Source organism: Onychostruthus taczanowskii, unplaced genomic scaffold, assembly GCF_017590055.1.
Source record: "Onychostruthus taczanowskii isolate IOZ18803 unplaced genomic scaffold, ASM1759005v1 scaffold1, whole genome shotgun sequence".
NCBI lineage: Eukaryota > Metazoa > Chordata > Aves > Passeriformes > Passeridae > Onychostruthus > Onychostruthus taczanowskii.
In genome coordinates, this window is record NW_024496525.1 from 33,746,913 (window position 1) to 33,772,275 (window position 25,363).

Genomic DNA, 25,363 nt, shown 5'->3' on the forward strand with positions numbered 1-25,363 from the left:
AAGCCCCATTAAATTATAGAATCATAAAACAATTTGCGTTGGAAGTGACCTTTAAAGGCCATCTAGTCCAAACCCCAAAAATCAGCTACTACCTAAAAGAAATGCACTCCTTATTTCCAAGTGCACACAAACAGGGTCCACTCTCCACTGTTTAGAAAAGATAATTATGAAAAAATAAATATGCAACATCCTGACACTTCATGTATGTCTCTTACACTCCAATCCCTCCAATCATCTGGTGACCACAAAAAGCTACAGAGGCAGAAGTCACCAAGATAAACAGGTTCCTTTGTGAAAACTGCAAGTACAAAGAAGAGATTCAACAGGGTTCCCCGACCAAAGGGGAAGGACTCAACCACATGCCACACAGCCACCAGCTGCAGAAGTGGGGATCTTGCTTCAGGAAAGGAAGGGAATGACTACAGGAAATAAGATGCCAACAAGTAGATAATTAGACTTTGCTACTTCCATTGCTTATTGCTTGTTTTCCAAACACATTTTTAACAGAGACTTCCAAATTCAGCCTCAGTACGAATTGTGTCTTTTTGCTTTCACTAACAATTGTCCATCACTGTTTCAAAATGTAATTGCAAAACCAAGACTCTACTATTAGGTGAAGGAAATCTAATATTTTTCCAGATTAGAGGCAATATGGGATTCAGTTGCTTGAAAGAAAAAATAATAAATGACCAAAGTTACTATAGCACAAGAGCAAACAAGTAATTTCAAATCCATTTACAGAGACACAGGAAATTATAATTAGCCCAAACTTCATAACTTGTCTATCAGTACAGCAATAAATACATCACTAAAGATGCTTCTCCCTCCATAATCAATTACAAACTCACAGTATCTAACAAACAAAGACCATAAGTCAACAGAAAAAATTTTCAACGTGGATTTGCAGCTCTCACTGGGAAAAATCAGGCTGACACAGATACTCCTTTGCCTTCCCTTCATCAGCCAACTGAGAGATAACATCTTTGCAATGATGAGCAGCAGAAATGAAACAGTCACAGTTTGCTTGGGTTTCTTGGTGGTTTTTTTACATCCCCATCCAAGAGTAACTGTGCTGGACAGGATCACTGGAACAGCATGACCATCCTTCAATACAATTTTGAAGGAATATTGAACTGTGTCTGAACACAGAGAACACTGTGGATCCATTTTATGAAATAATGAATGCCAGGACGAGTATCCTGATATCTCCGAAATTTAAACCCGACAATTTTTATTCCAGTAATAATACTCTGAAAGATAATATGTAGGAGTTATTATAGACTGCTGCAGCATCATAGATTAGTTTCACAGTATTGATTCTCAGGAGACCAAAACGGCAGATACGTGAATGTTCCCTACAGCTAAATCAGTGAGCCCCTTTCAGCGTTTCTGAGTTATTTTTCTCTATTTTCCTATTTATTTTTTTTTGTCCTTTGAAGTTCTAAGGGAAAGAAAAACACAGCTATTTTCTCCTCTTCATGCAAAATGAAAGGTTCTTTTTCTAGATTTTGAGAGAACTGCAGTCAAAAAAAAACCATGCTTAGGAGCCTGTTAGACAGAAAAATAATAAATCACATTGAGATGTACTTGGTAAGAGCTGAAGAAAGATCATTAAAAACAAGGGTGATGCCCATCCTAAAAAGTCTCACAAAATAAGAAAGGAAAAGATTTGCATCAATAGAATAGACAGCATCTACAGTAACTTAATTATCTGAGAAAGCTGCAGCACAAATTGGCAAAAATTCAGATGTTTTAAAGAAGATTGTTTCACCATTTCATCCCAAAAGCATCCACAACGCCTGAGTACATCTATTCAGTCAAAGGGCTGCCTTGTAAGGGACAGAGCCTCACCATTTTGTGTGGTGTCTGTACACGTACCAAAAAAATCCCATATACATACCAAAATACACCAAAATACACACTGCTCAGGTGCAGAGCATGAACCAAAGTCCACCAAGGTTAGTGAGACCAACTCCAGGCTGAGGTAAGCACAGAAAATCCTCAGGTGATCCATTAACAGAAGATTTGGGAGATTGGAATCACTTACCTAAAGCACTCCTTATCTCATCTTATGACATTTTAAAAGCAGCTACATCTAAATACCTCCTCAGAAATTCTCTTGAATATCAGTGCTTCTGCAGCTCCTGGCTTCGACCCTTTGGTTATGGTGGTAAATTGAGAGTGTTTAAATCATTTCAAATTTACCCTATTAAAGTGAATTTAAACTGGAGGCTGGCCAGATATCTCTGGAGCAGTGATGTGGAGCAGAGTGCACAGGCGAGAGGAGCTCTGCTGTTCAGAGTGCTTTAGGAAAAGATAAGTCTTCCAAAAAAAGCCTGAAAATCTTCATCAACTTTGAAAATTACTTGGAAGTAGAGCTTGAAATGGGTCACCCCTGCTCCACTATGCCTCCCACAGCATATGCCAACACCATGCCCAGCACAGGCAACAGCAGCATAAACACCAGCTCTTAAAACTGTGGTCTGTAGAGAGGTAGGGTATTAAAGGTCTTGATTACTGTGCTAGAAAAACCCTTAGCTATTTCATTTGCTTTAAAATGGGCTTTAAAATGAAATCAGCAGATACTGAAATTGAAAAGTGAGGGAAAGTAATTTAGACAAAAATGCATCTGTTCCTGTGGTTGGCCTCTTACAAGCACTCTGCAAAAGCCATCTGAATTCTGGACTTCCCTCGATTGCAAATCCTATCAGCAAATGCTGAACCATAAACTTGAGTTTTCTAGTGTCTGGACTTCACCAAAAAGTTAATATAACGCTGTGCTTAATACCTGTGAGCTACTGAAGTAGTAACAAAATAATGAATATATACTATACTGCAAGGTCACTCAGCGCCTTCGATCTCAGGATTTCCTACTGCTTCATAATTTAAGACTTCCTTAAGCTTTAAGGAGTAATTTTAAATTGTGACCCAAAGCTAACAGAAAACTACAGCCTAGTAATCATCGGATCTCAGAAATGTTATCAGTTCTCCCCACGAGACAGAAATAAGTGCATCAAACCTGCATTTTCCTCCAACAACTATATGAAGAAAATTTCTGTAAAACTTGTGTGTGTGTATATATATATACAACTGCATGTGTAAAAATATATCTATATACATACAATTTCTGTAAAAATCCAGACTCTGGGGATTACTATGTTGAAAGGCAAACTTTCAGTGTGATGCAATTACATTTGTATTTTCTGCCGCTGAACACAGGAGTTATTTATCCACTCCTGGATAAAACACAGGAAGCACCTGAAAAATGTTGGCTCAATAAACCCAGCAAATCTTCCAAACAAGTTTGGGCAAATGAATCCCGGAGTCGGGTTTCCCATCCATCATGTCAAGGGTGGTGGGTTGTTTTTCCAAGGATGGCCAGGCTGACCCCAGCCAGGCTGCATTGTTGGTGCCAGCGGGGGAAGGCTCCGGAGCAGGAGCAGGCTGCTGCTTCCTGAGAAATCCCTCCTGAACACAATGGGGCTCCGGGAGACAATGGTGTCTACGGCTCCTTTTGATGTTTGGACTTGTTCTAATCTCTTCAGGTTAGATTAAGAGAGAGGCAGCCAGGGTCGGCAAAGGTCAGCGAGATGAATTTATTTTTATAGAAACCTTTCCCTTCCATCCAAGATCTCTCCAGCTACTCAGTGATTTGCTATGAAGTTATTTTGCACTAAACAGAATTTATGTTCAGAATTTATGATTCCTTACAGCTTACACACACTTTACATTCAACTCAGTTTGCTGGTTGCAAAAATGTGCAAACCTCAGTGGCTTTAAATCCTTAATTAGCCCTTTTTCTTTGTCTTTCTGACCTTCATGGCTTCCCCACCCTCCTTATATGTATGTTTTGGGTTTTTTTTTAATAGAACAGAGGCAATTATTGTCATCTCATGCTTTTAGATTTGCTGAATTGGTACAGCATTAGGTTTATTTTCATGAAATCTATGACAAGGTCTATCTGAGCCATACAAGATCAATGCATGAAATCCAGTTAAACCAAATGATTTCATTACCCCAATGCTTTGCTCTTGAAAAGGAACAAGAATGTTGCAAGAAATAACAGGAAAATGAAAATAAGAATGGAAATAAAGTATCTCTATTCCTACAGGGATTTATGGAAATTTAAGGTATATATACTCTGGACTTTTCCCATGATGAGACTAAAGCTTTCTCAGCAAGCTTCTCTCTTGTACTTTTGGGGTATTTTTGTTCTGACTCGAAAAATAAATTACATGTAATCTGATAGTAAGGCCCAATAATATTTTTTTATATTCCAGACTTCCCAGGGTTGAAATCACATTTGGACTAGACCAGGTTGCAGGCAAAGCAAGCTCTTAACTCGCCACTGCCTTTCGATGCTTTTAGAGGTGGGGCAACAAATGAACATGTTGGCAAACAGCAATTTTTTTGCACTGAGGGCCATTGATGATCCTAATCTCCTGGACACTGTCCAGAGGTGGAGGAGAACGCTCAGAAGGTACAGCCTGACATGAGAACACCCAGACAAAGCCCACAGTAGGCACCACCAGTGATACGAGCAACCCAAGCCGCTCTCCCAGACCTCTTGTTCCACAAACAATCCGCACAACGGAGTTCACTGTTCTGCCCCTCTGTTCCCACCATATTTCTCTGTAATATTTCAATAGGGATGAATAAAGTGCAAACATGTCTAAGACGTGCTGTATTTGCACATCAAATTTTAAGCCAATATTGCTTGCACACAGTTTATCTGGCAGGAAAAAGAACAAGCTTCTAAACCACCTCTGGTAAAGCAGCACCTTCAGGCACAGAATTAACCCTTCCATTGACTTACTAAGCCCAGACTGGACGGTCCCACTTCTGCCTCCAGGAACAAGGTAGCAAGCGACACTGCCTTGTAATAACCTGCTGCAATCTTTTAAACTACCCTGATTTCTGTCTTGCTTCTCTTCATCTAATAATTTGATTCATTGTTGACTTTCATCTCTGTTATTAATTCATCAGATGACTGATTGATTCAACTACAGCTTTAATCTGATGATTATCTCACTCAACTTCAGCCAACAGCTTTAGTTAGGTTTCCAATTATTTTGTTTCTTTACTGCTCCATGATAAAATCCATACAGAAGTCTGCAAAGCCATTTTTCTCTTAAAACTACTTTGTTACCACTCTAGACAGGCAAAGATAACCTTACAAAATAAATATGCCAGCCACTTCATTCCACTTCCAAATCTGTATGCATGTCCTTCATGCTTCAGATTAAATATCTCAAACCACTCAGATTAAATATGTTGATAACTTCTTAAAAGAACACTACACTGTAACAGCATGTATTTCTTTCACATAAATACCACATCTAAAACCATTTCAGAATAAAGAGGTGACAGACTACTGAATACACATCTGAATACTTCTATTCTGCATGTGGCCTGAGAGGGCTCTCAATGTCCAACTTTCACTGTTCCAATTCAGCAGGAAGGTTACACTCAACTCTGAGTATAAATAAAGATTTAAAATCGATCCCACCACGTCATGCTGTGGGCTGTTACAGCCTCCTTTAAATTGTCTGGGTTTTGACAGCTGTTGAGCCAAGCAATGCCTGGGAAGAGTGCTCAGGGCCAGAGGTTCTCCACTGCAGATGGACAGCAGGTCCTGAGGTCCACACATGCTGTACTCTATTCTGTGTCTTCCCATCTGACCTCTGTGGCAGCACAGATGTTCTGTTCATGGGCAAAACTTTGGGGGAGAGCAAAATATATATAAAAAGTTGGTGGTTTCCCTCCATCATACTTTGTAGGTCACAAGGAAGGGGCCTGTTATGAGAGAAGAGCAGATGAGCTGCTCTAGAGCAGGTCAGGAAGCATCCTCAGCTCTGAATATCCCAAACACAGCAATGGGTTTGCTCAATCCATGGTCTTGCAGCACTGGAGGAAGGGGAAAATGCTGGGCAGAGATTTCTGACTCACAATAAATTGGAAATCCAACAACAGAAGAAAAAGTTAAATTTGCTGCATGTATCTTCCAAGACCACATGTAGAAGTTATCTCAGAATGTTTCAGCCTATATTTAGCAACAACTGCAGCCAAGGTAAAATTGAACTCAGCGAGTGCACCAGCAGCATCACTGGGTAATGGAACAGCACTTACATAAATGACTAAGTTACAGCACACTGCCTGATTTAAAACTAATTATGTGGATGCTGTTAAATATTACGTGAGCAAATAATAGTACTTCAAGTTTTGTAACAAAGTGCTGCAGCTTTCCAAGCCTTTACTCTGCCATGGTGAAAGAACTGCACTCCTAACCACAGAATGGCTGCCAGCCATCCCATCTGGAAATGCCAGCAAGGAACAAGAAGCTTCATGTGACTGCTCCCCTAGCTTGGGTATTGGCCTTGGTAAAATAATGTATGCCATATTGCAGTGAGGGAAAGTTAATATTTTGTTTGGGTGGCTCCTTTCCCTTCAACATTTTACAAATACTCACTGAAGACTCAACTTCACTGACACATCTAAGACACATCAGACATACACTTCCCGTGGTTTAAACCAGAAAAATGAGCAGACACACACTGTAAAGATCAACAAGCAGACCCTGCTGGAAAAGGGGTCAACGAAAAATCAATTCAGAAACCAACCATTTTCCACACGTGGAAAAAAAAAAAAGAAAAAATAAATCAGAAAAATCTACAGACTGAGAACAAGCATTTCACAGTGCTGAAGCCCTCTCAGCCACAGGACATGCACCTCCAGGGTTTGATAACAAGACACATAACACTTCCAATTTTTTGTTTCTTCCCACTCTTCTCATCCCTGCACCACATATAACCATACAACAATTTTTGCTAACACATTATAAAGTTCAAGAGACTGCACATACATATTTATATTGTCTCCCATCAGACCCACTGAGTGTAATTTGGAAGAAAAAAGCTCGCAGAGTCTTTTCTTATAACTAACCTGAAAATGAGAACATAGATAAACAAGGCACTCACAATCCAACTGTCACACAAAATTATCTTCTGGGTTCAAATTGCTCCTATTTGGTTTTAAAATGCAAGAAGAAATTATTTCAGACAGTCACCAAAAACCCCTCTGCATTTTTGCACTGCCCAGCCACCCTCCCCTGGAATTCAATACAGGGATGACTTTCTTGAGTGGGAGGCAGAAAAGAAATATCCAATTTATATTAAACAAACAAAAAGGCTGCTGTAAAAATAAGGAGACTTGACCTGGGTCTGGGCCACAAGGTCGAGCCGGATCAATGCCTTTTTAGTTTTAAATTGAAGGCATTCTAATAATTTGGGGTAAATGGAACAGAGCACTGGATTTGGCAGATTCTTGTTATTCCTGAAACACTCTACACAAGTCTAGATGTGTCCTCACCCAGTCTTGAAGGGTTTATATATGTATATTTCTCAAAGGTTCTCATAACTCCCAGTAAATGACAGCTCAGGAACACTCCTCTGCAGTCCCAGCAGACAACGCTCCCTTATCCTTACACCAAACCATATTCTGACAGCATTAAAAGTCTGTATAAAATTTGAAAGCTCTTAATGAATGATGTACAACTAGGGATGGATGATTTGCAGCATCACTGAACTTAAATAAATTGGTACAGGTCACATCAAGGAGGCTTCTTTACATTATTTCCCTTATCACTAAGCTATTTTTTCTCCAACTGTATTTTACAGAGTGAGGATACAGGTGGGTTAATTGCCATACTGAAATTCTAGCATTTTATTCCAGTATTCAGAAACTAATGAACCCCAAACGAGGATTTTTAACAAGAATACTCATTTTACTAATATAACAGGCTAGAAAATCTTCTAAGTTGGTTTCTCTTGACTCACTGGCAGAACAGACATGAAAGGGGAAATGATTCACCTCCTACAGAAGGAAGGAAAGAACTAAGGGATGAAGGAATGAGTTTTTTGCTAACCTTACCCTAAGAAACATGACAAACAGTCCAGAGATGCTGGAATGAGCAGGGAATGACTGTCAGCAGCAGCTCCTGCAGCAGGCTGGGGACACAAGCCATGCCAGGCAATGGCTGGGTGGGAGCTCCCTTCCCAGTGAAGCACTATCCATACATGTTTCAGAGTTTAATGCAGCTGTATTTTGAGAGGTATTGAGCCTGACAGATGTGAAATAAAAATGCTATTGTATTGGGGGAATAGGGGAATTGATCCTCAAAACAGTCTGAAGAATAAACATCAATTCCTGACAAACACCTCACAGCTCCTGTAAGGACAGCTGTGGGGATACTTTGTGGGGAGGGAGGGTTGCTTTGTTGAGGCATTTTTTTGTTTTGTGTTGGGGATTTTTTTAAAAGAAAAAATTATTCTTTCCCCATCTTTCTGTCCTAGTTCAGTGCCAAGAGAAGTGCATTTCAGGGTAAAGTAACAACCTCCTGCATCATTGCCTGGACCCCAAGCTGGCTCCTGCCTCCCAGTCTCTCAGTGGCATTTGCTCAACTCTGCATCCTCTCAGAGAGTGGTGTTACATGCAGAAGACAATGCCTTTTCCTCCTGTGTCCTCACTTACTGAAGAAGGAAAGACTGCTGGTCATCACATTTCAGCATTCAGACACTGAAACCACACACTCTCCTTTAAAACATGTTGGGTCAGATCCATTTCTCTCCCATTCTTGCCTCTGCTTTATCTCTTTATTTCAAACGGCTGCTTAGCTCACAGGAACAGCAGTAACCTGCAGCATTAGCCAGGTTACAACACTACAGGCTTGAGCAGATCCACTCCTCAAATCAACTGTGAACAAGCAAACTCCAGTGTCAGCTCCTTTCAAGGTCACTGAGGAGGCTCTCCCTCCAAGAGCTAACTTTAATAAGGAGATGCATGACTTAAAAGGCAGAACCTTGGAAGCCTTGAAGTCATTTTTTTTCTTGCCTTAGCTTTTTGTAAATAAAATACTAAACATAATTGGTATAAGCTTGCCCCTCTAAAAGTTACAAGATTGGAAAATACTGGTAGGATTTATTTAAAGTGGAGGTACTTATCAAATGTCACCGTTTTCCTGTTCAAAATGAGTAATCATTTTGATTAACCTTTGATTTAAATGATTATATACCACAGCAAAGCAGAAACACACATGAAAATACACTCCAAAGAAACTCTCAAAGCACAGATCACATAAGAAAACAGTTATGTCCAAGTGATTAGAGAATTTATTCACCGTCTACCCAAGATTCAAACCAAAAGCTGACTCCACATACTCCTACCACGTGTACCCAGGAATCACAGTCTAGCCAGAATCCTGCAGCCAACATGAGACTGCTTCCGTACAAAACACTAATAATACCAAATAAAAACTAGGCTATAGAATAAACTCCTAGCTACCATCTCAGCAAGGACTCACAGTATCTTCTGTAGGGAATTTTATTCCAGCTGGGAAATCAGTGTTACCCCTTTAGTCACATGTAAAAAGAAGGTCTAAAGTAGCACAAGAAAAGAAATAAAATTTAATATCTCACTTTGAGTAAATACACATGAATTCCAAACTCTAACAGAATTCAAAGCAGAGAGAGAAAATCAGGATATCAAAAGTAAATTAGACAAAGAGCTGAAGGCAATTCTGAAAAATAAAAATATATGATAGAAGATTCTGAAAAATAAAAATATATGATAGAAGATTAGAGCATATTAAGATTTCATCTGAAAGGGCCCATTTGTAGAAGGGGCCACCAAAGCCAGCATGGAAAAGACTCTCAAAAACTTCATATCCACCAAACATAGGCTCTGTCCCTCTTCAGGAGCTTTGCTTCACCAATTGCCAACCTGTAAGGACTGGCTGCAGACACCCACCAGCCCACCAGGCTCCACTGCACCACTAGCAGACAAGGAACTTTTAAGACAGCCATTCCCTTAAATTGTTACTGCAATGTTATTTTTCTTAACAAAGAAGGTTCTGAACCAACAACTCTCTTCTTGATGCAGTGAATCAAAAGAGCTCTAACTTTTGCAATCACCTGGTTTAACTAATACAAAGGTTTTAAGATGCTCAGGGATCCCTTAGATTATTCAACTGAGCTTTGTTTCATGTGTTTTGGATCGGCCTCAGACAATTGGGAAACATGAGCTGATGCTCCTCCCCTCCAAAAATACCAGTCTCATAACGTAAAACTAAAAATATTGTACATGGAAAAACCCATTTCCTTTGGTTTTATAAAAATCAGCAACAAGTCATGGCCAGTGTAGAATAAGCATTCATAGAATCATGGAATCACAGAGTAGTTTGGCTTGGAAGGGACTTTCAAAGGTCCCCTAGTCCAGACGAAGGGACAGCTTTCACTAGACCAGGATCTTCAGAGCCCCATCCAACCTGGCTTTGAACATTTCCAGGGATGGGGCATCCACAGCTGCTCTGGGCAACATTCAGACTTTTAGCTGAATTTGGAGTACCCAGCCTAACAGAGCAAAACCCCATCCTGGACACCAAAAAGGGACAACTACAAACAAGGCTGGAGGCTGAGGGAGGCAGCTGAGGGCCTCTCATTGTTTCCCCAGGCTCCCTGGTAGTGTGGTATTGCAGGCTCCTCCAAAGCATCACAATTAGACTTCTGCCCATATTTTATTCCCCAGGGAAATATGATTCCAATTAGAGACAAGAAAGCACCAAGCAATTTATCAGGGTAAACAAGACGTCGCATACTAGGCTGCAGAAAAGCATCTCATACATTCTCCCTAATAAAGAAGATTTTTCTGGAGTTGTGACACCCATTGAAAACCTAACAAAAATTTGCTAGAGTTAAAAATTTAAGTAGAGCAGGAGCTTGAGCAGCAGAACAAGTCCCTGGTACTGAAAGGGCACAATTCCCAATACCCAAATCCCATGGCTCTAAAGCACAGGTGGAGCCATGCACCAAGCTGTACTGGCAATATGGACAGTCAGCAAATACCAGGGAGACTGTGGAGAGAATCTGGAGGTGAATTTTCAAATCTAATCAGATCTGAGATTACTGCCAAGGGTCTTTGTCATACTCATAGCAGGCATGATTTGGTTTGCTATTATATATTCATATGGTCCCATTCAGAACAAGCTTGTCTCATTACAATGGATTCCACTGTGCTTCACAGTCCTGCTTCATTTCTTCCAAGGCAAATTCTTCAAGAGATTAACCTGACACATTTACTCCCCTGATAATGGATCCTGTCTTTTCTGATATCATTACCAATTTCAAGCACATAGCAAGAAATAGGCATAAAATTTTTTAAACATAGTGACTTGAAAGCTTTCTTGTTTCCACATTTTCTTGGTACAACACATTTCACTTTACACGTAATGTTGTAAATTTCAGCTCAAGTAAATATAAAATAAATTATTAAGCTTCTAACCAAATACTTCCAGTCCTAAAAACTCTCTTTACTGAGCTTGAAGTGCTCCACTGCGCAGTGCAGCTCTAACTAGAGTTCAGATTTTAAGGTTCTTGAAGCAGCAATTGTTCTTTTCTTGGAGTTTAACATATTATTCTTATGTTTCATATGCACAGAAGACATTAGTAAAGATAAACTGTGCAACTGGTAATTGAAATTAGAGTTGCAACATCTATTATGGTAACACCCACTGTGCCACATCTTCAACACACTGGGAATGAAAAGGATTTTGCATATGAAGCACCAGTCGTGATACTCACTGGAACAAAAATGCAATAAGAAACAGAATAAAATACATTTACACAACATGAAGTTTCCTAAAATTACTTACATTGTCATTACTAGTCTTCTACCATCTTGACAGATAAATTAAGTAAACCCCCAGTACAATTCTGAGGTGTCTGAGGAAAGTCAGGCTTTTTCTAAAGCTCAGAAAGTTCACAGCAAAGAAACCTGTTCAAACATCAGTTTCCTTCTGAAAATGCAAATGTACATAATATCTGCCCACCTAACAAGGAGAAACCTCCATGATCTTTAGAAGAATTCTTTGAACTGTCTTCTTACCAAAATTGCAGAATTTACCAAACATTTCAAAATTAGGATTTTTGATAAAATAAGAAGTAGATAAAACTATATTGTCTTTGAAATCCAAGTAACCATTAAGTGATTATAGTATCAACAAAGCTCTAATAAAAGGGCCACCAAGTGAAAGACTATCCACTTCAAGCATACTCCTGAGACCTGCTTAGCATTTCAGCTCTTTATAAATTTCTTCCAAATCAATGACTTTTCACAAGACTGTAAAATTTGCTTAACATTATCACATCAGGAAACAAAAGCTTTTCTGTATTTTAACTGATTATCACAGTAACTGCTACTTTACATGATATTAAAAAAAAAAAAAGAAAAAAATACCCAGACATTGCACCCTGTCTGGTTGGGGTACCCATTCTTTAGGGATAATCTAAAGTCCTCTGTGTGGAAATAACAGCACAGACTATTTTAGAGCAAGAAGCAATTAGAAAGATGGAAATTAATATCAATTTCCTATTTCCAGAGTGCTTCAGACTGTATGTGAAGATGATTTCTAAGACACATGATAAACTTGGCTACATCATCTGTCCAAATCTGGTGTGGTAAGTAAAATGACTTAAAAGGAAAGCAAGAAAGGTATTTATCTATATATATTAAAAATTTTCCATTTTATACCATTACAGGAACACTGCTTTAATCACCAAGAATGAGTATTTGTTCCCCATCCTGTAACTTGGTACTCCCTATACTGGCATCTTTTAATTGGGATTGGGACTCAAGAAGTAGCTCTTTAAAATCTGATACAACTCCAGTGAACTGAAGGACTGGATCAAAGCCTGGCTATCCATGGTGATACTGCAGTCAGAGGCAGCTTACTAAATATTTTAAATACATAAAGATAAATATGCAGGCATGTAAATCACTACAAACCAAATCAATAGATGATCGTTAAGGCCCCTTCCAACCCAAACCATATGATCCCATTTCTGCAAATGCCTCCTGGAAAAAGACAGATTATCTGCTTCATTCATTTTCTAATGAGCAATGTTCACGAGTTTTATTATTATTAATTGCATATAAATTATCATGATTTTTGTATCCCTGGGAAAGTATTTAGCCATTCACCTCTTAGAGGAACAGTGCTGAACAAAGGCAATGAATGCAAGGCATATAAGAACAATGCAGAACACAGAAATTTATGCATGCCATTTAAAAGGCATGGCATTTTAAAAAATCAAAAGTATGTCATAAATCTTTAATTATAAGGAAAAAAAAAAGCCCAACTAATGTTTGTCAAGTCCTTGATAATATTTAAGCAAGAGCACTGCCTACTTCAGGAGTGCAAAATCTTCTTAGCTCACTTATCTGCTTGTACATCAACCTCCTCTGAAGTGTTCTGCTGCAAAATTCATTGTATCTGAGATCTGCTAATCATCATCAGGAAACTCTGTTATGCATCTTAAGGATGTACTTTAGGCTCTCAAGAGGAAAAATAAATACGTTTTATTAGCTGCTTTTGGAAAATACTGATTTGTATTTATTTAAAAACCTTTTCAAGTTGCACCACTGTTAAATTAAATATTTATGGCATGATTTTCCAATGAGTTTAACACCTGTTAAGAGTTTTACATGCTGAATTCAACACGGCCCAGCATTTCTGCAAACCTCAGCAGTGACAAGGCTGGGATGTGACGAAGGAGCTTGAGCTTGGATGTCACTGCTGAGCTCTGAAATGCAACCAGGATCCTGCCCTGCCCCTACTTCCCACCCAGCAATGCATTTCAGACAACTGAATTGGTCCTACTTTACTGGAAATACCAGAAATACGACTCATTAATACCTGTTAACTGCAAATAAAGCATAAGCTAAATGCTGTTAAGTTAATCCTCAATGCATCTTCCCCATCCTTTACCAGTGGGAAACTTACCTGCAACTCACAGGGGAGCCTAAAATCCCAGTGAGTCAACAGCTGGAAAGCAAAGCTTTTGATACTGAGAATGAGAAGCTGAATGAGGATGAAGCCAAAATACAGAATAAAGAAGAAAAGACGTCTGATATACTGTAAAAATCTGTATCTGGTGACAGTGGGGCCAGTGACTTTGGCATTTGGCTTCTCAGCCCAAACTGAAGCCCGTGCCTCTGACCTCACTGTCAAATAAAGTTAAAACATGGGGTTAGGTTTTGCCATCCTTATTTTCCTCAGCTTCTGAGAGATTTGCACTTAGTATCCTTCCCAACATCATGTCTTCAGGTACCCCATGTATCCTGTTCTTTCACACACAGATGTTTTCTCACACCTTGCAGGTGGCTGCCCTCCTGCCCTCCCAGGTCCCTTACCCAGTTTCAACACATGCCTAAATCTGAACAGCTGTGCAAAGACAACATTTCATATTTCAAAATTAAACACCAAGATTTCCTTGTGGCATTTGGCCTACCATTCTGGCAGTAAATAAATAGGCAATAAATAAATAACATCTAAGTAAGAAATTACTATACGTCAAAATTATTCAAATGATGATCCAACGTGACTTCATAAACCACAGACAGATAAAACAGTTGAATATTGCAGATTGGATACATCACTCTCCTTATACATTTTACAGCACACTACAAATCTGCCCAGCAAGTTGAGTATTTCTCTCATTAAAACAGGAGCTTTCATCACACTATAAAACATTTTCAAATGCAGACCAGAAAACCGACAAGCATATTTACTGTAAAGCTTTGTATTTGTGTCATCAATTAACAACAAAAGTTTGGAATAAAACTAAAATAAAAGCTAATCAAAGCAGCTAGCTGTCAAAACAGATGGGAACTATAGTTTTCAAATCAAGCAAAAAGGAAAAGCTTTCGAACATTTAGTGTCACGTCAGCTCATACAGACAACTTAAAGGAAGGAGAGCAAATGTCAGGATTTTATGAGGAAAAGGTGTCCCTGGCTGATATATTCACATTTGTGAATTTCCATTGATTTTGTGGGTTTTTTGGCTTTGGGATGATTAACTCATCAAAGCAAACCTCTGAAATGTGAACTATAAATAAGGTGTCGCCATGACAGTGCAGGCAAAATAAATAAAAACAGAGCCTCGACATTATTTTAGCCTCAAACAAATGTTTCAGTCCCTACATTGTCTGGCTCAGAAAGATACATAGACAGTCTCACAGACAGAGATATAAATGAACAATTGCAGTACCTTTTTCCCACACTGTTTACAGGGTTGGCTATATTCCTACTGGCAATAGATTTTCTTCTTGACAGCTTCTTGGTGTTGGTGCTGTCATCAGTGCTGTCATCCTCTTTCTTTGGTGTGTTACTTCCTTTGCTGTTCAGGTCCCTTAGCACATTATAATTAATTTTACTTGAGATTTTCTTCTGTTCTAACATCTTTTCAATTGCCTCTCCTGCTGTGCTGGCTTGAATTGGCTCCCGCTTCTTTGCAGATTTCTTTGGCTTAATTAAAATATAAAATTAGTGATGTAGATACAAACAAAGTTTCCATGAAGCAGAGGGGCAAGCTGGAGTGCAGCAGTCCTGGCTCAGGTGCTGCTGATGTGGGGGATGCAGGTGATGTGCCCAGGCTAAGCCAGTGCTCCATCTCCTGCCACTCAATGGGATCAAAGGGTCTCTCTTCTCCAAGAGATGAATGTTCGCTTTTATGCAAAATGCCCAGAGAGTTTATTAGAAATTCTTTACTTAATAGAGAGAGAGAGAGAAGGATGGGCCAGTGAACTCATGTTACAGGAATAGGGACCTCACAGCATCACCCAGCATGGAAATAAAGAACCTCCCCTGCTAAAACTGCCTTTAAAGAGAGAGTGAAGCTGGGTCACGACTCCCCAGAGCACTGACAACAACACGGAACCGCGGCCGTGTTTCAGGACAAATCTGAACACAGCGTGGGAAAGGCTCTGCCCAGCTCCTCCTCCTCGCTGCAAAGGGCCCAGAGCAGGAGCAGCAGCAGCTTCCCAAGCCTGGGCTGCCATGGGACAGGCAGCAGGAGGCTGCAGGCACAGGAGCTCTGTCACCTCTCCCAGGCACAGGCTGCGAGCCCGGCCGATGCTGTGCAGAGCCAGGCAACCAGGAATGACACCGGAGAACATTTCCAGCCGTGTCCCGTGCCTGGGTAGGTAGGAAAAAGAAAACAACCCAGAACCTCTGTTTCTCATTTGGCATTTTCCTATTCAAAGGAAGGTTTTAACACCAAGCTCTGCAGGAGATTTATTTTTTAATGGATAATAGCCCCTCTGTTTACCTACATGGGTCAAGTGCTACCTTGAAATTGGAAAGCACCATATTAATCAAGTTCTGCTCGAGCTGTCAGAAACAATAAAAGGTTAGAGAAAAACTCCTGTGTTGTCCGAACAAAAAAGTGGGTGTTTGGGCTACATGGCAGTGCCAAGGAGTTATACAATTTTGAAAATTGCTGGTAGACTGCCACGTCTGCATAAATGCAGGATGAATGAGAAACTCTGAAGTCTAAAACAGTGTTTCATTGTCTGGTTTTGTTTTTATTGTTGAAATACCTAGGGGAAGCAGGAAACTCTGCCTTTTGCATTAGTCAGAAAAGAAGATAGAGGATATACACGCTAAAAACTAACATGGTTTTCGCTGCATGTGGAAGATTTGAGTTGTCACTTGCTCAATTACACAAAATACTAATGCTGTAAATCGTGAATATACGGCCAATTAGGCTGCTTTAAACTGCTAAACATGGAGACAGGACATGCCATTTGTTAACATAACCGTTGCATTCTTTATGAAAGGTAGAACAAAATACCCCTTCAAGTGACTGTAACAAGGATCTGTTCAGTTCTTCATAAAGAAATCATTATTGTAAGAGCAAAGAAAGCCACTGAAGTTATGGCAAGTACAAACAAATTCCCCATGCACACGTTAAAAAAAAAATCAGACGTCTTAAAACCTGTATTTTAATAAGCAAGCAATTAGAACAGCAATCATAAATGCAAAGAGCTAGCTCTGATTTTGACATGCACAGAATTTTCTCATAATAGCAATTTAAAATAAAAGTTTGGGCAAGAAAGTGTTTTACTCACCACCTAAAAAAAATACAGCCTTGCAATTCAGTAGCAGCTAGATGTACTGTAGGTTTGTTCCTTTAGTGGTGACCTGTACCATTATGCCCATACATCTACATGGAGCTGATCAGCAGATATAATGAATTTCCAGGACATTTTCAAACAGACACAATTAACACATAATTTAATACCTTGTGTTCCTTATAAATCCCAAGTTCTTTCTCTTTTGCTATTCTTGCTTCCTTTTCTGAAAGATGACAAAAGGGTAACCAGCATGAAAATTACACAAGACTGCATATTTCAGCAACACCAGCCAAAAGGCAAATTTCAGGCCTACATATTTACCTTTTTGTTCCTTCAAATAATCTGCATTTTCTTTCATCCATAGCTCTGCTTTTATCTGAGCTTCAGCTTCATTAAGTATATACTAAAAGAGAAAACAAATTTATCTACTTTCAGAAATCAAATTGAAAACCACAGAGCAAAACAGAACTGAAAAACCACTGGCAAGGTCATTCCATATCCCATTTTTAAAAATACATTAAAAGAAAATAGGAGTGATATAAGACAACCAGAGAGTATTTCTAGTAACATCTGAAGCTGGTACAAGCAACAACCTGTTTTCAAAAAACAGTGCTTGGTTTCCAAACTATGATGAAGTGACCAAAAACCATCCAGGACTCATTATACATGGTCTATTAATTAAACAAAAATTATCCTGGGTTTATGATCTTTTTCAGACGATACAAGAGGTTATCATGACAACGTGGCTGTCTGCAAGTAATTCTGTGTGTTGGTGGTGGTCTGTAATTCAAAACAGGATGGGAACCATTGCCCTGTGCGACCAAAACAAAAACATGTGTCTTCTGGGTAGGTTTCTGTGAAGCTTTACACTGAGATTATTAGTTCAATGGCCACATCTGTGTGAAGGAAACCAGCTCAGATTGCTGGAGCTTTAGCCCTCTGGATTTCAGACAGCTGGGTTCAGTAACCACATGTAGATGTTTTGCAGTTAACTCCACCTAGTCTCCATAACATCTTGACTGAGAATGGAGCTATAAAATACATCTAGGACTATTCAGATGAATCACAGAAATAAATAGACAGATAGGTAGCAATTACTTAATGGTAGATGACCTAATTATAAAAATTAACCCAGTATTTAGCACAATTAGCAATGAAACAGAAGTTCTCTACAGACGATGCTGTTTGGGAGAGTAGACCAGCAGAATGGAGAAGACAAATGAGGTCATCCATCATGAACAAGACACTTCAGTTTTAAGCAGTGCACCTGAGACTTGTAATATTATGTTTAAGTGCAAGAAAAGCAATCCGAGGTTTCTCCATCTTTTTGGTCTGAGCATTCAAGATTTTATCCAAAGTAAGATGTACATCTAGGATTTCATAAGAAAAATAATTCCAGTCAAATGAAACTAATGCAGGGAGGAGTCTTTCCTCCAAGGGCTAAACAGGAGAGCAAATGGCTGTGCAAGTCCTGGTTTATCAGACCAATACTTTCACTCTTTCATTTGCTTCTATTAAAAGTGGGCCATAACAGTAAAACCCACTTTTCCCTAGCTCAGTTATTCATCCCTCTTAGGCTTTCAGAGATTTCATAATCTTGGGCTTACAATATTACAGTCTATTGCCACAGAAATGAACATGAAGTCATAAAAGCAGAGTTATGACCTCATCACAGAGCCTAGAAGTGCAGAAAATGTGTTCTTCCCTTGTGATTGTTTTAATTATGGACTGGCTATGGTTAAGAACCTCAGCCTTCCTGCTCCCTCCATTCAACGTCTGCTCAGATCGTGAGACACTAATGCCCAGCCTAGCAAATCCCACCTCACAGCTACGTTTTGGACATCAGTAATTCCTGTGCAACCTCATCAGTCTCAGTGATTTTGTACCCCAAAATGAGTTTTTAGCACTGGCATTATCTGTTCAAATGACACTGTAAAGCAGTGTGGCAGCTGGAGAGGGCATCAGGCTCAGAGAGCTGGACTGTGGCATGTCCAAGTGCTGACCAGCTGTGTGCCCTCCAACAAGCTCTTTTCCACAGCCATGTGTCTGTCCCACTCAGTCTGTATGTTAAATGGCATTTTTTGCTGCCACACCAATAAAAATACATTCAGAAAACATCACAGAAATCTTTGGAAGTACTTAAGAGCCACACATACTGGTTTTACAGTTTGGTTTCCATGGCAGCCTCCTATGTTGAATCTATCTTAATTAAATAATGAATGTAGAGCTCCACCAAACTTTTTAAAGTTCTCCTTTGGAATAAAAGACATTCTAAAACATAATTATTCCAGCATGTTAAAAGCAAGCAGCAGCAGCAGCCTTATAAATATATATGTAACTTGGGCAAGGAACACCAAATTCACAGGTTTGCATGAACATTAGATTTCAGACCACTAAAATTGCTCAAACCTCTCTATAGATCAGAGAGAAGAGGCAGTTGCAGAGAGCATAAACCAGGTAAGAAGCATTTTGTCTTTCCCAGTTATCCAGACAAGCAGGATAAGAGACAGTAGGGACCACAGGGCACCTTACCCGATCTATTTCACTGTCATCGATTCCACTCAGATCTAATTCTCCATCCCCTGTATTCTCACCTAGAGAAAAGAACACATTTTAATCAGCCAATATGTTTGTCCAATATCTATTGCAACTTAAGTTCTGCAGTAATGTAACACTTCAGGACTGTCCTTCAGAAATTTGCATCCTTCTGCCTTCATCTGGGAGGTTTAATGTGTTGCTGAGTATTTTCACTACAGAACTTCACGCACAGAAATTTACCACATTGGATTAATTTAAAATTCAGGAACCAGCAGTCTTCATCAGTACTAAAAATCAGCCAGAGACTTCCAGTCGCCTTTTTTTCACCCATTTTAATTTACAGCCACAAATGTTCAGCAGGAAGCTGGGGAAACCATTTCAAAAAGATGACCACTTTTCTTTCATCATAACAAAAATTTCTCTGTTAGAGCATATAGGTCAGTAATTTATCTCTAAATTATGACTTAGAAAATATTTTCTATTTTCAGGGAAGCAGCACAGACCACTGCTGACAGTTACACCACGGCTTTCTTCTTGACTTTCTATAATTACAATTTCACTCCAATTTTGCTAGTTTGGTAGTTATTAAGACTTCTGAAAACAAATTTTCAAATATTCCATCCATTAAAAAGCATAACAGCACAGAACTGAGGCTTAATTTGGGATTGGAACAGCATACAGCTGCAAAACCTGATTTTCCACATCACATTAAAGAACTATACTAATACACTATTAATGTAGTCCAGGTAGAGAAGAAAACAAATTATTTAACAAAGACTTATGCTGGGGAATGAAGCAATCTTCTTGGTCATCTCCATTACATCTAATAAAGATCAAACAAGAGATGACCTCACCAGTTCACTTGCAGAAAATATAAACAAATTAAGTTTCAACAATCAACAATAACAAATTAAAACCAAAGTGGTGCAGAACAGCATGGCATGTTCACAGCTCCCACTCCTCAGTACTGGGGATGTGCCTCCCCACAAACTAAGATCTTTGATGGATTGATTCCCCAGCCTGGTGCTCCTGCACAGTGCTGGAGCAGCAGAGGGTGATGCCAGGATCCAGTGGCAGGTCATGGCAACCAAACGATAAAGTCAAGCAAAGCTTGGAATTAAGAGCATTCCCAGAAGATAAAACCATGATCTGCTCAGCAAAAGTCAGGGGTTTAAACCAGTTGCCTGAAGTATGTGAAATAACAGGGCTGGGAATCCAACAAAAACACCTGGTTAGGAATAAAGTCTGAGCTTCCTTAGGGGGTGTAAAGGGTATGGCTGCTCAACTAACAGACATTCCCTGGGATCAGACACTGAGCACTCACAAATGTCTTTTCACAATCCACCTCAAACAACCAACATAAAGTTTTATACTTTCCACCCCAAGCCACAAGCAAAAGGGGATTTAACCCCCCTAAAAATGTCCCATCACAAGGAACAGCATAGAATCACAGAATGGTTGAGTTGGAAGCGACCCTAAAGATCATCCCCTTCCAACTCCCAGCAATGGGCAGGGACACCTTCCACCAGACCAGGTTGCTCCAAGCCCCATCCAACCTGGCTTTGAACACGTCCAGGAATGGGGCATCCACAGTTTCTCCAGGCAGCATATCCCAGTGTCTCACCACCCTCAGAGTAAACAACTTCTTTTTAATATCCAATCTAAACCTTCTATCAGTTTGAAGCCTTTCCCCATTGTACAGTCATTCCACGCCCTTGTAAAAGGTCCCTCTCCAGCTCTTTTGTAGCTCTTTAAGCTACTGAAAGGCTGGAGATGGGTCACCCAGAAACCTTCTTCTCTTCTCCAGGCTCAACAATTTCAGTTTTCTCAGCCCTACATCACAGGAGAGGTGCTCCAACCTTCTGTAACACTATGGTTTGATTTTTTTTCCTGAGATTGTCTCATGAAAGTAATATCAAGTTTACCAGTTCAGATGATGTGGTGCTAATTTGACCAAAAAAGCTTTAAAGAACACTTCTCACTGTCATTACATTTATAAATTAAACACATTAGTCCCAGGCAGCACCAGATTTACTTTACAACCCTTTTTCCCCAAAATACTTTAGAAGTGCAGAAGACTTTATACTAACTACATAATTTATCAGTACATATGCTTTACTTCTGGTCTGATCTCTGCACAGTGCAGTAAGAGCAGAACTTTCTGCACTGGTGCCAGCAGCTCCTTATGCAGGCATCCTGCTCCCAGCCAGGCAGGGATGCACCCCCAGGACATGGCCAAGCACTCCCTGGCTTGAGGGTGGGCAGGAAAAGCAAGGTGGCAAAATACATCCCAGTGGTTTGCTGCCTTTTTAATGCAACTGGCTGACATTTTTTTTTTTTTAACAAAGCATAATCATTCAAAGCATGGAGAGGCATCACCCAAATGGCAGGGTATTCTTCAAGACAGTACTGTACATCTCTCCTGCTGGAACCAAGACAGAAACTTCCAGTGAGCAAAATGGCTGGATTTTCACCAAGGAAAGGAGCAAATACTGTAGTTCACTGTCTGAGAAATCTTCCCATGAGCTGGTCTACCTGGGTTCAAGAAATGTTGCATCACATAAAATAAAACAGCTCAACAGCAGAGTGTTAAGGGGAGTCCAGACCAGGATAACCTGGGTCCTAGATTGGAAGGAGTTCATACAAAAATGGGACTTCAATTGGCTCCCTCATATTCTGGGTAGCACTTTAACCACCAAGCTGTAGGACAGAAGGGGGGATGGCCTTCACCTTCATTGCATTATCTACCCCTTTTTTCCACAAGGGATTTTTTTGGGAGAAAACCCCCAAATTTTCAATTTGGTTTACCTGCACAAATAAAGGATTTCTTTTTCTTCACTATTCGTTGTACCAGATAAACTAAATTGTCCACTATTGACACAGGCTTGGAATTATCAACAGAGAAAAATGGAGCCAATCTTGAAAATCACTAGTAAGTTCTGAAAATCATAGGTTAGAAAACCAAAACTTGGAAGTGGTGATGGACATACTCACTGTTCAACTTTACATAAACTGATCCCAATATTTACTGTAGTAAAAACTGGCAAAGCATCTTAAAAACAATAAAAGTATCCCACTGAAATCAAGCTGCCATTGCTTTTCATAATTTTACACATTTTATTGCTCCTCCTATACCCCACTATATTTTTGAATCAGAGGTTTAAAATTTAATATGTCACAGTACAGTAGGTGCCTGTTTTCTTATACAGCCCTAACATGCCAGACTGAAAACGATGCAATTTCAGGCACCATGAACAATTTCACTTGTCATTTTAAATATAACTTGTTACTGAATTAGGTGCCAGTTTTTCTCATTGGATCAATTAGCAACAGGGACAGAAAACTCATTCTCCAACTGTTAAATTGCAGAGAAGAATCCAGAAGCAAGTTACACATAACAAGCATTTCTTAGACCCCCGTAACAGCAGCAGAGGGAGTAATTGCAGGATATCCCTCTGCCTGCAAATCTTCCTTTTTCCTGCCATGGCGATAGGCATTCATTAAATGGGTTTTTCAGAAGCGAAGGTGCCTTCAAATCCCTAGTTTAATGCTTTCACTGAGAAAAAAAAAATACATGTTCCATTACAGAATGCCAATTCAAAATAAAACACATCCATTTTGGCATGAAAATTTCCATGGCAATAGTTTCCAACAGGAGTAGACTCTACCAGCCACAAATATCTGTCTGCTTGATGCTACATGGTTCACTGCAGGGCATGGAAAGCAAACTCTTTGCTTTTTTATATACCAAACAGATCTTCCTAGCTGCTAAACTTTTTAAAATTATTTCTAAATTATCATTTTCTCTTTTAATAAAAGGGTCGAAATGAAATGTTCGACGAAATGAAAACACAGATGCGGCCAACATCTGGTCCAGCCTCTTAAGAGCTTATTTAAAAGCAGTGGATCACGTGGCACAGCTCTGAGACATCATGGATTTCTTCTTTTAAGAAAAACAACCACTTTACTGCAGGGCACAGGCAAAAAATAAGATGGGCATTAAAAACAACAATACTCCTCCCTTTCCCTCCAAATCCAGTTGTTAAATGAAAGGATCACCAGGAAGAGCTTAGAGCAAGACCAGCCTACTCCATCCCCATCCAACATCTCTGTAGCAAATAGAGGAGGACAGGCACTTCAAGAGTTTTCCGTCAAGGTACTGAATCAGCTACATTCATACTACCTAAAACCATCAATCATCCAGCCAGCTCCCCAAAAATTTAAAAATAAACTCCCCCCAAAGCCCTCCCTTTACAGCCTTCTAACATCTTTCCAACCAATTCCAGTAGACATGAGGGCTACAATCAGACACTGGGGATTAGGTTTGTAAACCTGTAGGATTATTTACTGTTCTTGTCATTACTAAATAGACACTAAATCATCTTTTAACACAATCTCTGCCCCTCTCCCTACCTCTGTACAGCCAGTTAAATGTATACATAGTGCTCTATTATGGGGATTTATTACAGAAGAATCATTCCACCCGATATATTTTAAACCCCACATTTTTAAAAACAGCCACGTGAAGAATATGTTTTTCTGTTTCTGTTACAGGAGGCAGCACTATTTATTGCTCTGCCCAGATAAGAGGATTTCCTTACAGACAGAAATGGAGGCTGAACACTTCCCAGGAAATCCTCTAGAGCAGATCTAATAGAAAGGCATTTGGTCCTCTGGTCCTATGCAGCAAATACATCCTTCACCACAACATTCCACAGCAAAGAGTTTAAACAAAGAACCTTTCCACCTATTTGGCACAAAACCAGAAACTAAGCACCCCCCAGTATTCAAGAAATACTTTGGGGCTAGAATAGGACAAAATCTGAAAAGAGTTGGGAGATGCATTTTCAGCGACAAAAATCCTTATGCAACAATCCAAACAACCTGAGCCTGGGGCAGCAGAAACACTGGGATTGATTGCTGCTCTCCAGGGAGGGATTAAATCCAATAGGAGCAACAAAAAGCTCCCGCAGACCATCGGAGGGACCCAGTGGGCAGAAATGCTTTAACATCTCAAATTGATGAGCGATGCCGGGGCCACTTTGGGGAGCTGCAACGAGTGCGAAGGGAAGGAGGTGGCTTAGAGTCAAAAAAGGCACTGCACAACCATGCCAGGATATAACTGACTGGCTGATCAGAGGGGACACAAACCCATCTGGAGGGGGAGATAACTGATTTACCAGAGGGAGTGAAGGGAACAGGCATTAAGGGTGGCTACCCGGGAGGGGAGCGGCGCCGGGCAGACAAAGTGCCGTGGTGATCGCGCTGTAGGGACCAGGCAGGGAAAAGAAATGGATGTGAAAATGCTGCAGCTGCAGCAGCAGCAGCAGCACAGGATGAAGTACAAGGATCGATGGGTGTGCAAACAAACACATCACACATCAAGCCGTGAGCAGAGTCTGCAGAGGGCCGTAAGAGCAGAGAACACTGTGAATTTCACTAATACAGGGCAGGAGCCTCCCTCCAGAGCAGGCTGGGAGGTAATCCTGGCTGTTTCCAGCTGTTGCCAACCCCAGTGCTCCAGGTAAGGCGCCTCTTGTGCAATCCCAGCCTGCCCTGCCATGCTCCCATCCCACGGCATGCACCCTGAAGCTGCCAAGGGCTCCAGTTCCCCCAGCTCACCTTCAGCAGCACAATTGTGCTGTCACAGAAGAAGTATTCCACAAAACCAAAATGTAAGGGCACAGCCAAATTAATTGCACTTGCTGAAGAAATAAGGTCACAAAACACGACGTGTATGCTCGTATTTAGGAGAAAATGTTTTTTACTTCATCGTACCTGGAGCCACCTTGAAAATTACAGCTACTCCTTCACAGTGCCAAATCACAGTGCCAGGATTTAGGTCTGGTGGTGTACG

General features: G+C 40.1%; 1 protein-coding gene across 1 annotated transcript in view; it reads right to left on the reverse strand.

The window, feature by feature from the left end:
• Positions 1-25,363, reverse strand: part of BRF1 (BRF1 RNA polymerase III transcription initiation factor subunit) — a 172,434-nt gene that overhangs the window by 28,297 nt on the left and 118,774 nt on the right. The window contains exons 12-15 of the mRNA XM_041420749.1: positions 19,501-19,562; positions 17,290-17,371; positions 17,136-17,191; positions 15,102-15,358 (exon numbers count right to left, since the gene is read on the reverse strand). Of these exons, the coding sequence (XP_041276683.1) occupies positions 15,102-15,358; positions 17,136-17,191; positions 17,290-17,371; positions 19,501-19,562 (457 nt within the window). The remainder of the gene's footprint in view (positions 1-15,101; positions 15,359-17,135; positions 17,192-17,289; positions 17,372-19,500; positions 19,563-25,363) is intronic.